The sequence below is a fragment of the Stenella coeruleoalba genome, assembly GCF_951394435.1.
Source record: "Stenella coeruleoalba genome assembly, chromosome: 3".
NCBI lineage: Eukaryota > Metazoa > Chordata > Mammalia > Artiodactyla > Delphinidae > Stenella > Stenella coeruleoalba.
Window position 1 is genome coordinate 37,726,614 of NC_137148.1, and position 17,069 is coordinate 37,743,682.

At 38.9% G+C, this 17,069-nt stretch overlaps 1 protein-coding gene across 1 annotated transcript in view; it reads right to left on the bottom strand.

Moving 5' to 3' along the window:
• HCN1 (hyperpolarization activated cyclic nucleotide gated potassium channel 1) overlaps positions 1-16,165 on the bottom strand; it is a gene marked incomplete at both ends in the record, with an annotated part of 366,195 nt that extends 350,030 nt beyond the window's left edge. Inside the window, one exon of the mRNA XM_079916908.1 lies at positions 15,756-16,165. Within this exon, the coding sequence (XP_079773034.1) occupies positions 15,756-16,165 (410 nt within the window). The remainder of the gene's footprint in view (positions 1-15,755) is intronic.
• Positions 16,166-17,069: the final 904 nt, after the last annotated feature.

Sequence of the window (17,069 nt, forward strand, 5' to 3'; positions counted from 1 at the left end):
ATATGCAAAAACCAAACTATCACTGTCTTCTCAGAGTCAAGTTCCCTTTCCTTTTGAAAATTATGTCAACTTCAATTTTCTTGTATCAAGATATATGATATCCTTTCCATTAACTACACAAGGATCAATTTAATAGTGCTTACTCAGAAAATTTTTGGTTGCAATTTTTGTCCTTTGGTGAACACAGTAAAAAAAGCTACTTACCACAGAGCTAAAATTCAAAATTAATCCTCTTTCAAAACACTGACTCAATCTTTTATTAATTATACCTATAGAGACAGTGCTAATTTTCCATCTCTATACAATAGGGCTTGAAAGGAAATGTGCACTGCTGTTACACCAAGCAGTGCGATTTGGCAAAAGCAAAAAAAAAAAAAAAAAAAAAAGCTACATACAAGAAAGTAAACGTGTCATTCTTTCTTAATGTCATTACCCAGAGAGCTATATTTCAACTATTCTGATGAAGACAGCATTGATTACAAAGGCAATGACATTTAAATAGTTTTTATAGGGCTGTGAAACAAGAGCCATCCCAAAAGATCCACAATATATATCTCCCCCAAATTTTTTAAACTACATAAAAACAAGCATTACAGTAAACAGAATTAATACAAGTATGTATATATGTTATTTTAAATGGCATAAAATCTTATTTCTAAATACATGCCTCTGTATGTCAGATTAAGCTATCTACACTAAATTAGTTTCGTTGTAGGAAATATAGGGGAAAAAACCATCTGGTTGTTGGAAATTGTGTATAAAAATCAAGATTAAGGGGCTTCCCTGGTGGCGCAGTCCGCCTGCCGATGCAGGGGACACGGGTTCGTGCCCCGGTCCGGGAAGATCCCACATGCCGCAGAGCGGCTGGGCCCGTGAGCCATGGCCGCTGAGCCTGCGCGTCCGGAGCCTGTGCTCCGCAACGGGAGAGGCCATAACAGTGAGAGGCCCGCGTACCGCAAAAAAAAAAAAAAAAAAATCAAGATTAAGCATAATGTTCATAAAATTTCTTCATTCATTCATATTTATGAAGTGCCTACTTTGTGCCATGCATGCATCTAGCCCTAGGAATAAAATGGTTACAACAATAAAAAAAACCCTCCTCCTAAATTAGGCTTAAATTATAGATGAGGGTAGCTAATCAAATGAGATAAACAAAACATTTAGTATAATAAACTGTGAGAAGTTCTATGAAGAAAAGGCAGGGCAGAGATATGGAGAATAACTGATAACGAGAGGTTTAGGATAGGGTTGAAATTTTACTCAGGTTATATTTGTTTATAATTTTCTATTATTATGAAAAGTATTTATAGGAATCATCCTTGTATCCATGTATTTACATGTGTCATATTTTTTTCTGTAAAATTAGGTAGGGGCCTATACATTTTCAAGGACTTTTTCTATAGGGTCAAACTGACATTTAGAAAAGTTTCAACAATTACAGAGTCTTTGGAGTCGAATGTTGGAAAGCTTTCCCCCATAACAATATTATTAAATAATTCACTAATATTTTTCTAGGAACTCTGATTTAAGTTATTTTTACCTTTTATAAATCTAAACCTATTTGGATTTAATTTTGTTGTAAACTGATAACAATGCATTTTACTCAATTATTTTATTTGGTTAATATTACCTACTGTATAACTCATCTTTTTATATATAGTTTATATTTTTGGTTTTTGTAGTCAGTGGTATTTTTTTCTATTAAATATCCTCAATCACAGTTGTTAACATATAGGAAAGTTCCTGATATATTTTAATATATTTTTCTTATAATAAACTCTCTTAATTAACTTTGCAGGTAATGCTATCATTTATCAGTTAGTTCAATTAGCTCTTTCAGGCAGATAAATATCTTCTGCAAAAAAATAATTTAGCCTCTTCTCACCCCAAATATATTCTAGCTATAACTCTGTGCTTGATTATGCTGACTGACCCAACAACAGAATGATTGTCTCTATTCAATCCCTGTGGATGAGGTATCCAGCCTCAAAAGTGAACTAACTTGGCTGATGGAATTCTCTCCCTCTCAAGGCAAATCTTTCTAACTACAGCTTTAACTCTTAAATGTCCAAGCAAAACTCTGTCTTCCATGCATTGTTTTTAGTATCATATTTCTGTGTAAAAATATTAGTTCAAGAAGTCTTAACTTGGGGTCCGAAAATAAATGTGCTTGAAGAGAACCACAAACCTCTTAAAATCACAAACAAAAATTTTGTGAATACATGTACTTTTCCAGGCTGAGAATCCACAGATTTCATCTGATTCTTAAAGTATTCTCTGAGCCTGGAAGCCTAAGTGTCACTAACATAAATGGATAGCCAATGAATGATTAGTATAATCAATAATTAAGTTAATAGGATTCTGGGGTTATTTATATTATTCAATATATGTACAACCATAACTAGGTAATTTTAGCACATATGTCTGCTATTTTATATATTTAAAAAAATACATCTGAATCCTGGACAATATATCTGTTTCTAATCTTCATCCTAATTCATTTACATGATTTTCCAAGACAAATACCAAATTTATTGCTCAGAACAAAGATTATTTTTAAAAAAAATTATTTAAACAATGAATGACTCTTCTACAAAAAAAATAAGGAATACTCGTTCTCCCTATAAATATTACTCATATAACCTTCAATATTCATTTTCTCAGCCTCTGTTCATGTCTCTCAAACAACCAAGATTGTATAATTTTTCATAAAGTATACTCTCTTTAAAAACTAACATAGGGCAGTAAGTGACATCTGCTCTAAAATGATGTAAAAAAGAATTTTTCCTTAAATTATATTTCTAAATAACCATTTTTCATAGACTATGAAATTTGACAATAAATAATAAATAGGTGATGGGGATTAAGAGGTACACACTTCCAATTATAAAATAAATAAGTCATGGGAATGTAATATACAGCATGGGGAATATACCCAATAATACTGTAATAACTTTGTATAGTGATGATAACTAGATTAATCATGGTGATCATTTCATAATGTATAAAAATATTGGCTTACTTCGTGGTACCCCTGAAAACTAATATAATATTATAAGTCAATTACACTCCAATGGAAAAAAAATTGACCATAAAAAGGAAAATGAAAGAAATTAGCAAGTTATGAATCATCTTATTTGACTCATATATAACATTTAACTGATTTGAAATAAGATCCCAAATGGCTTATGCCATTTTCTGATGAAAATAAAGAGTAATGGGAAGGATTAATGGCAACTCAGTGTCATCAGAATTTTCCCTAAAAGCTATTTCTCAATGTTCAACACCATAGCATTCTATACCAATTTAGAAGATAATACTGTTATATCTTGAAAATTTTGCAGATATAAGATGTATTAGATGTTTTCCAATGCTAATTCCCTCATGAGTGAACTTATTTCACAGAGCACACACAAACACGGCCACTACACATCAGGGCTTCTGCTGCCCAGACTTCCCTGAAGATAAAAAGAAAACAGAACAGCATATCATTTACATGGCCCTGCCTTCACTGACACATTTGCTAAAGGAATTCTGAAGACTGTCAAGCGTCTACTTAGTATTCTCCTTTCTTAAATAGTTCACACTCCTTAATTCTGCTCCAATTTTACTTTCATAATTTTAGCTAACACTTACATAGCATTAAGAAGCAAAGTATACTATTTCTAAGCACTACATATCTAGACACTATATATTCATAATACAAATATAAAATATGTATCTTCCCAACAACCCAATAAGATATATATATATTCTTTTCCTCGTTTTATAATTAAGGAAACTGAGGCCCAGATACTAAGGTGGTGGACTGGGATTCTGACCCAAACAGGCTGGCTCCAGAATCTGTGTTCTTAACAAAACGATATGTCACCTCAAAACATACCCATAATCTTTTTTTAACAAGTAAAATAGCATTAAAGGATTATAAGAAGATTATAAGCTCCCTTCCTTTCACTCTACATGCCCACTTCTTAAACACCGTAATTTTTTCTTTTGACATTAAATTCACATTTCAAAGAGAAACTGATACATCAACTTTAAACCCTGCTAATTTCCAGTTATGGCAGATGAGGATTTAGCTTTCTTAGGACACCCAACCCTCATCTACCTTTCTCTTTCCTCCCAGAATAACTGGACCATAATCTTTGTTTAAATCAGTCAACCTTGTTTACTTTAAAATGGCCAGGTAAGTGTTATTCACTGCTGATCCAAGCATTGTAATTTTTTTCCCTTTTTTACACACCTTCAAATCATCCTGGAGTTGATAAAGATCTTTTGTTTATTTGTTTCTATTTAATGTACTCAATAGGTGTTCATATGAAAGTCATAGATATCTTGTTCCAAAGGATCTGTGGACCACCTATTAACACTACTTTTCAACTGCTGATTATTCATTTTCTCTCCCATGAAGGCCTTTCTCCAGAGGCCTCTGCTTTCTGGTCCCTGTCTAGACTGGTTTCCTTCAAGACCAGCTAGCTACTCAGGAGTACTCCTGGGACTTTCTTTCAAGGTTCTTCTTTGTGAGATCCCATATCCCCTCTTCCGTTTTCACGCTATTTGGTGTGATTCCTTGTTTTGCTGAAGCACATGATCCAATAACTTTGTAAGAAAGGATACATGGGTGGTTAATATTAGAGTTCTTGAATTCTAATTGGCTTTCTTTAATCTTCATATTATGGCAGGGTATACAGTTCTTTTAGATGTCACTTTCTCTCAGAATTTTGTAGACTTTGTCACACTATTATTTAGCTTACAGTATTTTCTCACTTCTTGAGAAATACTGTAAACTTATAACTTTCTCTTAGGAAAGCTTTAGGGTTTTGTTTTCTTTTGCTTTTTTCTGATTCAGAGGTGTTCTGAGGTGTGTGAGGTTCCTGATGGGGTCTTTTCCTTTCTTGGAGCTGAGTGCTCTATGACTTTCTCAGAAAAGACGTTTCACTCCCTGCTATCTGGAAAATTTTGTTTAAAATGTCTCTGTTAATCCCATATGTCCATTTTCACACTATGTTCTCATCTTGAAACTCCTTTTATGGAGTTTGACCTTATAAATTATCCTTTATTTTGCTTATATTTTCTGTTTTCTCTTTTTCTTTTTGCCCTAATTCTGAGAGATTTCCTAGACTTTACATGCCAACTTACTACATCCTGGGTATTCTTTTCATAGCATATTGTTCTTACTGTACAGATAAAATATCTTTCTGAAGATATAACTTTTAGAGTATTTTTAAATAATGTTGAGTTTCCCCTTATCCCAAATGCTTCTTTGTTCTCAGCACTTTCTTTTGCTGTTTGACTTAGTTTTTCTCTTTTATGATAAAGACTTTTCTCAAAAGTCCTGTAATCTTTTGCTTTTAGATCATATCAGATGATGTAATACCAAAATATACATACAGTCTCTGTGTACAAATGTGAGGCTTTTTGCAAGGTCATTAAGTAATAAATAAGAATTTTTATTGGAAGACACTGAAGTGTCTCATCTCCCATTGGAGGTATTTTTTCCCCAGTGTCCTGCCTGGGGAGAACTGACCAGGCTCCAAGCATTCTGATGTCAGATTAAGAGTTCTAATGATGAAAAATCTGAAAGAGAAATTAAGGAAACACTCCCATTGAACATTACAACAAAAAGAATAAAATACCTAGGAATAAACCTACCTATGGAGACAAAAGACCTGTATGCAGAAAACTATAAGACACTGATGAAAGAAATTAAAGATGATACAAACAGATGGACACTTGGACTGTCCATCAGTTCTTGGACTGGAAGAATCAATATTGTGAAAATGACTATACTATCCAAAGCAATCTACAGATTCAATGCAATCCCTATCAAACTACCAATGGCATTTTCCACAGAACTAGGACAAAAAATTTCACAATTTGTATGGAAACACAAAAGACGCCAAATAGAAAAAGCAATCTTGAGAAAGAAAAACGGAGCTGGAGGAATCAGGCTTCCTGACTTCAGACAATACTACAAAGCTACAGTAATTAAGATAGTATGGTACTGGCACAAAAACAGAAATATAGATCAATGGAACAGAATAGAAAGCCCGAGATAAACCCATGCACATATGGTCACCTTATTTTGATAAAGGAGGCAAGAATATACAATGGAGAAAGGACAGCCTCTTCAATAAGTGGTGCTGGGAAAACTGGACAGCTACATGTAAAAGAATGAAATTAGAACACTCCCTAACACCATACACAAAAATAAACTCAAAATGAATTAAAGACCTAAATATAAGGCCTAAATGAATTAAAGACTATAAAACTCTTACAGGAAAACACAGGCAGAACACCCTATGACATAAATCACAGCAAGATCCTTTTTGACCCACCTCCTACAGAAATGGAAATAAAAACAAAAATAAACAAATGGGACCTAATGAAACTTAAAAGCTTTTCACAGCAACGGAAACCGGAAACAAGACAAAAAGACCACCCTCAGAATGGGAGAAAATATTTGCAAATGAAGCAACTGATAAAGGATTAATCTCCAAAATTTACCAGCAGCTCATGCAGCTCAATATCAAAAAAACAACCAACCCAATCCAAAAATGGGCAGAAGACCTAAACAGACATTTCTCCAAAGAAGATTTACAGATTGCCAACAAACACATGAAAGAATGCTCAACATCACTAATCATTAGAGAAATGCAAATCAAAACTACAATGAGCTATCATCTCACACCAGTCAGAATGCCATCATCAAAAAATCTACAAACAGGGCTTCCCTGGTGGCGCAAATGTTGAGAGTCCGCCTGCCGATGCAGGGGACACGGGTTTGTGCCCCGGTCCGGGAAGATCCCACATACTGCGGAGCAGCTGGGCCCGTGAGCCATGGCCGCTGAGCCTGCACGTCCAGAGCCTGTGCTCCTCAATGGGAGAGACCACAACAGTGAGAGGCCCAGGTAGCGCAAAAAAAAAAAAAAAAAAAATCTACAAACAATAAATGCTGGAGAGGATGTGGAGAAAAGGGAACCCTCTTGCACTGTTGGTGGGAATGTAAATTGATACAGTCACTATGGAGAACAGTATGGAGGTTCCTTAAAACACTAAATGTAGAACTACCATATGACCCAGCAATCCCACTACTGGGCATATACCCTGAGAAAACCATAATTCAAAAACAGTCATGTACCACAATGTTCATTGCAGCTCTATTTACAATAGCCAGGACATGGAATGGAAGCAACCTAAGTGTCCATCGACAGATGAATGGATAAAGAGGATATGGCACATATATACAATGGAATATTACTCAGCCATAAAAAGAAATGAAATTGAGTTATTTGTAGTGAGGTGGATGGACCTAGAGTCTGTCCTACAGAGTGAAGTAAGTCAGAAAGAGAAAAACAAATACTGTATGATAACACATGTATATGGAATCTAAAAAAAAAAAAAAAGAAAACATTATGAAGAACCTAGGGGAAGGACAGGAATAAAGATGCAGACGTAGAGAATGGACTTGAGGACACGGGGAGGGGGAAGGGTAAGCTGGGACAAAGTGAGAGAGTGGCATGGACATATATACACTACCAAATGTAAAACAGATATCTAGTGGGAAGCATCCACATAGCACAGGAAGATCAGCTTGGTGCTTTGTGACCACCTAGAGGAATGCAATAGGGAGGGTGGGAGGGAGACGCAAGAGGGAGAAGATATGGGGATATATGTATATGTATAGCTGATTCACTTTTTTATACAGCAGAAACTAACACACCATTGTAAAGCAATTATACTCCAATAAAGATGTTAAAAAAAAGAGTTCTGTACTCACTAAGAGACCCTTACTTAATCCTCCTAGTTTCAGCCTGGCTTTCCTGGAAACTCTCTCTTAACTGCTCCCTTCATTTCCTGAACACTTCTGCAGTTCAATGGTGAAGGATTGTATAAGTAGAATAATTTCTCCATTAGCTTTTTTTTCCAATATGTTTTATTTTCCAAAATGTTTTTGAGATCTCTTGTTCTCTGCTTTCTCCTCTTTCTTCGAGTTGTCTATGTATTTTTGTGGTTTTTTCACATTATTTTGGGATGGTTTCGGGAGGGAGGAAGAATAAATGATAAGGTCTAACATACTGTTTTCCCACAGGTGTGGAGAATTATTTATATCGGCAGCCTCGTTTCTTTTTAGGTAAAAGAGTTGGAGTGACAGAATCAAGATTCCAAAGAGCTGAACTCCTGGCCCAGTTCTTACTATCTATCTATGTCACCAGGTTTATGCTGCTTAACCTCCCTGCAGTTTCATTTAGTCCTCTGTATATTGGGCAGGAAAATGTAATAGTTGGGACATGTACTTGCAGGTGGCAACAGGAGGGGATGCCAACTATTGCTGTAAGGGAAGAAACAGCTTTCTTTATCTGGATTTATTAATGTAAAGAATAAATGTGGCACACTCTGGTTGGAGACTAATTCTTTGCCCATTCATTCAGTAATATTTTTTAAAAGTCTGTTATGTTGACCCAGAAATTTCACTTCTAAGATAAATGAAAATACACCTCTGCACAAAAAATATATAACGGTGTTCATACCAGCAGTATTCATAAAACCGAAAGCTAAAAGTAATCCGGATATCCATCAACTGATGAATGGATAAAATTTGGTATATGCATATCAAAACAAAGTACTGAAACATGCTGCAACACAGACGAAACTTGAAAACATTATACTAAGGGAAAGAAGCCAATAACAAAAGGTTACATATTGTATGATTCCACTGATATGAAATTTCCAAAATAAAAAAAGAATTCTATAGAGCCAGAAAGTAGATTAGTGGTTGGACAGAGCTGTGAGGGGAGGAAGGGAAGGAGAAAGACAAAAGTGAGCGCTAATTGGTATGGAGTTCCTTCTTAGAGTGATAACATTTTCTAAAATGGATTGTGGTAATGGTTGCACAACTCTGTGAGCATACTAGAAAGCAATCATTCCCTTTAAATGAGTGAACCGTAACGGTAGGTAAATAATATCTCAAAAAAACTGTAAAAAAAATAAAGCATCTGAGAAAGCTTAGCAGGAAAAAAAAAAAGTCTATTATGTGCATTTTTATGGCATTAGGAATATAAAATTGAATAATACTGATGAGGTTGTGAGCTTGAATTCTAGTGGAGGGACATACATAAAATATAAATTCTGATGAAACAAGAGGCCCAGAGAGAAAATAAAATGGGGGGTGGTGGAGGTGAAGGTGATCACAATGATTAAACTGAAATCCAGATGACAAGGAGAAACAAGCTATGATGCAGAATGACAAAAAGTGAAAGGAGAATTTCAGGCAGTGGGGTTAAATGTCACATCAAACTCTCTGTGGCAGGAGAGAACTTCAGCTGGTTCTAGGAGCTGAAAATTTACCCTGGTGGCTGACGACAGGGAGGGAGCGAGTGGTGTGTGACGAGGTTGCCCACATAGGTTGAAATTATGCAAGGTCCTGTAGCTCATGTAAGGTTTGTCAAATGTATTCAAGAGTAATGGGAAGGCGGCCTCAAAGGACTGTAAGCAGTGCAATAACATCATTAGACACTGGATAACAGGACATGACATAAGATCTCTCTTACCACTCTATGTACTCTGTGATGAATAGAACAGAGGACAATTTTGACTTTCCGTCCTAAAACTGCCTGTGAATATCTAAACAGGAACATCAGCACTGGTGAACCCACGTCACTTATACTTTTAAGATGTGTCTCAATTGATAGCAGTATTAATTGGTAAAATCAACAGGTACAGAATATAATGAAGAAAAGTCATGCACAAAGATGTTTGCTGCAGCACTGTTTACAATACTGAAATACTGGAAACAAACCTGAACATATAAAATTTGTAAACAGTTGCTAACTCTATGTGTATGCAATTAGCCTTACTTCTTTAGAGTTATAAATAACATGTTGAAAATAAAAACAGGTCTATGTAAATAAGATTGTTAAATTGTTAATCTGAGGCATGCATAATTTTGCTACCTTGCTTTAACTGAGTGGTCAATTATTAGGTCAAACGGTTGAAGAATATTACGAGGAAATTAATGAATAAACTTGAAAAGAGTCACAAAATCAATTTTTTTTTTTTTTTTTTTTTTTTGCGGTACGCGGGTGTCTCACTGCTGTGGCCTCTCCCGTTGCGGAGCACAGGCTCCGGACGCGCAGGCCCAGCGGCCATGGCTCACGGGCCCAGCCGCTCTGCGGCATGTGGGATCTTCCCGGACCGGGGCACGAACCCGTGTCCCCTGCATCGGCAGGAGGACTCTCAACAACTGCGCCACCAGGGAAGCCCCACAAAATCAATTTTTATCACTCAAACTTGGGTGAAGTGTGTCAGATAAATGAGCATTTATCAGATGTCCCTTGTATACAGATGTCCCTTGAACAGTTTCTCTCTCTCTCTCTCTCTCACGCGCACGCGCACACACGCACACACACACACACACATACACAGAATTAATAGAGCCATGAGGTTTATTTTGCAAAAACAGAAAATTCCAGGATGAACCAGGAAGCACCGCCATTTTCCCCTGATTTTTTTTTTTTTTTTTGGTGGAGGGGGAAATAATGCTAAGTTGTGCATTAAGATGCCTTCACACACACACACAAAAAAAATTATTTTTAGAAGAAAATGTAAGTGAAAATAGTTTTTTATCCTAGTGTATGCAGAATTTTTCTTATTACCACTACCTCTCATCCTAAAATATATGGTGTCAGCCTAATTCATAGTTTGCTACTTCTTTGCCCAACATGATAAAATGAAATTTGTCACAGACCCTGAACATGTTCAGTACTCTTCCTGCAGTGCTGATGGTCTGCCATAATTTGTATGATACTTACAAGAAACTCTATTGGAAAGTCTTCATCCTAAACCCAATTTTTGTCTCCAAGTAAGGGAGTGAATTATCTGCTAAACATAAGAATTACACTCAGGATAGCAAAATGCTCACATCAGGATCACAGATATATTTTGCTTGCCTCATACTCACTCGGGGACACAGGCTCATTGAGTGGAATAATGCAGAATTACAAATACTATTTAAATTGTTTCTGGTGTTGGTGTTATTTTGAGTTCTGGTTTTCGATCAAGCAGATATAGTTTAACTAGATTCTGTTAAATGACCCTATGATAACAGTGGTAAGTAATATATGGTTCCAATGCATTTGAAACTCTTTCATTATATTATTCACCATGCAAGTTCATAAATACAAGCCCACATAATTAAATATGAATTGGTAAAAGTGCTTCTGCCCAATGACTCAATTTACACCATGTCCCCAAAAGTAGGTTTTAAAGGCAAAGTTGCTCAGAAAAAAAATGGAAAATATCTTGTAATATTTTAATAGTATGATCACTATATCTATTAACTGCAATTAAATAATGAAATATTTAATAAAATTTAAAGTTTTATAGTTTACATGTATACTAAGAAAAAGTAACTGAATAAATTCATACCTCCGAATCTTTCAAATAGTTTCACTTTAATGGGGCCTAACAGTTGCTAGAGCCACTAAGAAGAACTGAATTGAATTTATAAGATATAAAAAGGTTCACCTAACAGGAAAAAAAGTAAATTCTTACGGTCAATTTTGGCTGTGTTGATATGGAAAGCAAATAAAATGAGCATTGCTGGGAGAATACAGTGTATTCAGCACAAAGATAACATAGCAGTAGGCTAATTAGTCCTTAAACCCCAGAAGGTTGAACTGTCTTCTCAGGAGAAGCTCCTAGAAACAAGCGTTCTCTCTCTGACTAACTGTTCTATGGAGGAAGCTTCCCTTCACTAATGAACACATCAGTGATCTCTGACATCAGCACAGTTGTAGATGCAACATGAGGCGGAGACGGAAGCCCAGATACAGCAGAATCTTCAGGAAGTGACTCCCATCTCTAGAGTCCTTGTGTACTTACGACACAATAAGCTTTTCACAGTTATTCACACTAATTGATGAAAAGCAGTGGAAGAAATAATGAGTCAAGATATAAAATCTCCTCCCTTACCAGAGGCAAGAGGTTTGCTGGCAATATATATGGAATGGGAGCATTATTTTTAAAAAAAGTACTTATGTAAGCATGATCCAACAAAATAATGTCAGAATCTCTGAAATGACAAATAATCTGTTGATAAATTCTTCTAAGGTAAATTACTCACGTAATAACAAACATCCACAAAAGTCCTCTAGCTATTCTTTCAATGTACTTGAATGATTATATCATAACTATGGATTGGCTATGAAAGTACAATGCTTGACCAGTGTCGCTTTTTTATTTAATGAATGAAAGGTAAAGTTTTAGCTAATAAATGTAAAATCACTGTTAGTAATCTCAAAATCATATTTAACCTTCAAATTAAATTATTTGTGTGTGTGTGTGTTGTTCACATGAAACTCAGTAAGACTGAGACCATGTCCTCACCACACAAAAATCAGTGTAATCTTATTTTTTAAGTAACTATATTTTCCCTAGTTTGGGTGATTATATACCATGGGATAAACAAAAACATACAATTTTTTTTTTTTACTAAATTCTCTAGCTCCCCCCCAGCTATTTCCAACAGTATTGATGGTATTTGACGCCTCTTTAGTCCCTGAAGGTTTCTAACATCATCCTCCCCTGAGAAGGAAGGGAAATACAGGACCTCTGCCCTACTTACACCAGAGGTAGGAGAAAACTACCCTCCAGACACAGCAATAGCACTCTTGGGCCCAGGCGGGTGAGAGCAACACCGAGCTAGCTCTCTGGGAGTCTCAGTGGGAGCACAGCCCTGCTGCCTGAGGGAAGGAGAAAGGAGCCTGACTTAGAAATCAATCATCCTGAGAAGGGACTAGACCGCTAGCCACAGCGTTAAAGTCCTGACATGCCCTGGAGTGGCGAACTCATGCTACACTCAGCAGTGTGGGGCTGACCAAAGAGCTGCCTGCAAAACTTAGCTGGCCCTGCAAAGGCTTAGGATAGTGAAGGAAAAAGCCCTGGGTATGTTTAATTTCTGGTATCTCCCCCGTTCTCCATGGAAATGTATTCTTAAGTGTCACTTTTTCAGCCACTAGATGATTACTGAGCTTACGTTTGGCATTTGTATGAAACATAGCAAAGCACTTCCCTGAAAGTGTCTTCACCAGGGAAGGGTCTGAGGTGAAGAGATCATGACTATAACATTTCTGTTGTGTGGGTGATTACTCCCATATGGCTTTTCCTTTAGGAAAAAAAAAAATACTGCCAGAATTGTCTTTCTTATTTTTGCTTTTTTCATTATGTTATCCTGACATGTTATAGATTTTGAGAAATCCTATATTGGTATTAAGATCATGTAAAGACATCAATGAAATACTAATAAGACTTAAACATATGCAAGCAAGTATTTATATTTCTTCCTTAGTTTGTCATTTTAGAAAACCGGTGTATATAGTACTTGTGAGTTTTTAAATCTATTTTTTTCAGATTCCTTCCAGTTAAAAACCTAAATCATAGTAGCTGTTTAATTTATGTCTATCATTTCCTTTTTCCAATTATGCAAGGGCAAATCAAATATTCCAAACTGTTCCACAGTAGAGTTTGTTTAGGGTATTAGAGCACTCTTTAATCATCTCTCATTTCTTTAAAATGCATGATAAGATTAAACCATCAACTGATTTCAATTTCTTCCTCTGTTTAGTAACAATTTTTTTTGTTTTAAAGAGATATTTTGTCTCATATGATTCATTTGGGAAAATGTGGAGAATCTTTAATTTCATGAATTTCATTCATTCAAAAGATTTTGGCACAGTATGCCGATTTCTGAAAGGTGGCCCCATGGTTTTTATGTAGTAACTGATGAAAGTTTAATTATTTGATATAGTCTACCATTTTGAAAAAGTGTAGTCTCTTTTCACACTGTTCAAGAAATAAAAGTATCATAAGTAACCATTTAACTGAGTGTGAAATTAAATAAACAAAGTTTAGCATTTTATTTGCATGTAAATATTGAACTACATATATTTCTGGAAAGCTATGCTTACTTTTCTTATTAAGACTGAAGGCTGTTTCCATGTAAAGTTTTTTCATGAAAAAATTATAATATGGGTTGCAATATATTTCCATTGAAGACTGAGGTACAGATAGTATTCTACATTTTATTTCAACCTTTAAAATTCTAAAGAACATGAAAATCTTATATACCTTAGAACAGGGTCATTCATAAGTTTGTTTCTATAAGTAATGGAGGAAATATGTAGATCCTTTTCATATTAACATTTTTTCTGTCAAACTCTTCATTTTCCATAGACTAAAATGTTGTTAGGTTTTATAAATCCTCCATTGGACTTTGCTATGTGGTTTTGCAAGTAAGAACCTTACACATTCCACACTTCCTAAAATCCATTCACCCTATTCATAAATAATAGTGGCTACTTATTTCTGAGAATATATGTTGTGTATAGATATCTCAGAGAAGGTGAAGACAGTTAGTTGCTCCAAGGCTTTGTGTGGCAGGAGTATGGGTTTTCCATAGCTAATGTCATTCAGAACTGTGGACAGCTCCCATTAAGGCGTGGAGTTGAAGGCAATGTCCCTTAGCTTGTAAACATAACTCAAAGAAATGCTTCTTTTTATTGCTACATTCGTTGGCTGTTTAACAGCCGCCTATTAAAACTTCTTAGTTTGTGCACACACTGTTTTTCTTCTTTTTCCTTTCCGAACGATTTCAGCAATAAATGGATAGATAGATGTCACCCAGAGTTTTAATTTTGGTTTTTTTGTGGGTTTTTTTTTAAATTAAAAGCCCAGCCTTCTTCCGGCGCTAATATAACGTGACAGCAGGGTGTTCGCGCACTAATAAGAGGATCTACTTCACGACCTTCATTTGATAATCTCTAAACATGCTTATAACCGAATGAATACTTGGGCGACAAATAAGATCAGGAAATGTCTTAATTTTAATTCGCCGAAGCAGAGTTTCCTTGACAGCTGACAGCTCTCCTGCCCTTGTTCCCGAGTTGGGAAACGGGAAAGAAATTTCTGAAATAGACTAGTAGCCAAGGTCAAGAAAGGGTATTCCTGTGTTTCAGGAAGGGGGCTCTGGAAACGCCCCCTGTCTCCGTTTCGGGAACTCGAGGCTTCCTGTCACGCTCCTGCCCCACCTGGCAGCGCCAGCTCCACTGAAATCTCAAGTCAGGGACTCTCCAAGCGCAAATTACCAATCCTCAGCCTGCCAGCCACTATCCTGAAGCAAGGCACTGAGGATACCCAGCGACTATAAGCGTTTGAGAGACAGACTAATAACACTCCCCACAGGCGAGAGAGGCTGGACCGGCTGGGACCTGTGAGTCACTGTCTCCGGTCGCCCCATCCTCTCCTCAAACCCAGGGGCGCCTTCTTCCCCTCTGGGAGGGACCCACTTCTTGGGGGAGTAGCGCGAGGGAGGGTGGCACCCCCAAGACGACTTTCTGGCCACTTTCTTACACTCTCATCTCCGAAGGGAAAGTTTCCCTGCACAACTTAGCATCCTCCCATCCGGGGGTCACCGTGGCCTTCTTCCCCGACCTGGCCCCAAAGTTCCCGAGGCAAAGCAGGAGAACCTCCCCGGGGTGCCCGGGCAACAGGAACACATCAGACAACCTCCTCCTGGGTGGAAACTAGTTGTGGAAGAGTCGAGCCTGTCGCCCGAGTGCAAGCCTCCGGCGGCGCCGCCCGCCGCCAGCCCGGCACCCCCTCCCCGCGAGTCCCCGTGCGCCCCCTCCCAAGAGCGGGGAAGCGCGTTTAAGGGCGCGCCCGGAAGGGAGGGTGGGGCGGCGACAGGGAGTCCTCACCTGAAATCGCTGTAGGGGTGGATTATCCAGAAGCCTGCAGTTTTAACCCTTTCCTGCTCCTTCTCCACCGCCTTCTGGCTCCCAAACATGCGGAGGGAGAATTTGTTGACCCCGGGCTGCAGCATGGAGGTGAACTGCCGCTGCATGAAGCCGTACTGCCGCCGGGGCCCCTCGGCGTCCTCGAAGCCCCCGGCCGGCTCCTCGCCGCCGCCGCCGCCGCCGCCGTCCACCTTGAAGCACACGGAATTGCCCTGCTCCTTCCCGCCGGCCCCGCTGCCCCCCGGCGGGGTGCCCAGGCGCTTCTCGGCCGCGGCAGGCCCCGCGCCCGTCGCGGGCGCCTTGGTGGGGAAGACGCTGTTGCCATCGTCCCGGCTGTTGGACGACGAGTTGGGCTTGCCGCCTCCTTCCATGCCCGGGGGACGCGGCCGGCGACGGCGCGGGCTCCAGACTCGCCGGCCGCCCAGCGCCGGGGACACGAAGCGGAGGGGGCAGGGGCCCGATCCGGCGGCCGCCGAGCCCGGCTGCCCGTCGCGGCGGCGGCGGCGGCGGCGGCGGCTTCTGCTTCCCGCCCGCGCCGCTGCTCGCTGCGCGCTTGGCTCCCGCCGCCGCCGCTGCCCTCAGTGGCTGCGCTCCCCGCTCCGGCGCGCCAGGTGCTGAGGCTGAGGCTGTCCGAGCGAGGCGAGGCTCCGCTCAGCCCTCGCGCGCCAGCGCCTCCCGGCGGCTGCCCTCTGCTGGCTGGAAAGGGAGTCTCCCCGCCCGCACGCCGCACGCTCTCCCTCCACTCTTGCTCCACTTCTGCCCAGCGTGACATTGAACTCAGGAGCCCTCGAGACGTTTATTCGCACGTGTTGTGAGAGACTCGGTGTATGTTTGCATGAAAAAGGAGAGAGAGTCAGAAAAACAGAGGGAGAAAGACTGAGCCAGCGGATGTATATTTATCCAAAAGAAACAAACATCCTTGAACTCATTGAGACCTTGTCACATTGAATGCCTGTTTGAATGATGTTACAGATCGGGAAAGGGAGATAGGCTGGCTCTGCGTGCAGAAAATTCAGCGTACAGCTAGGTGTACATAAGAAAGTAAGATTTGACAATGGATGATAAATTTAATGAGTGGAAGTGAACTTGTGTGTGTGTGTGTGTGTGTGCACTTGAAGGAGAGAGGCAGACAGGGAAAAGAGACTAGATTCTGTGTAACCCAGGATAATCAGCTGCTTGGGGCTTTTCAGATGAAGCTCTGCACCTAGGGACCGACAGCTGACCTCCTTACACTTATCCTTGTTTATTCTCTCCGAGCTCGTTACGCAGAAGATG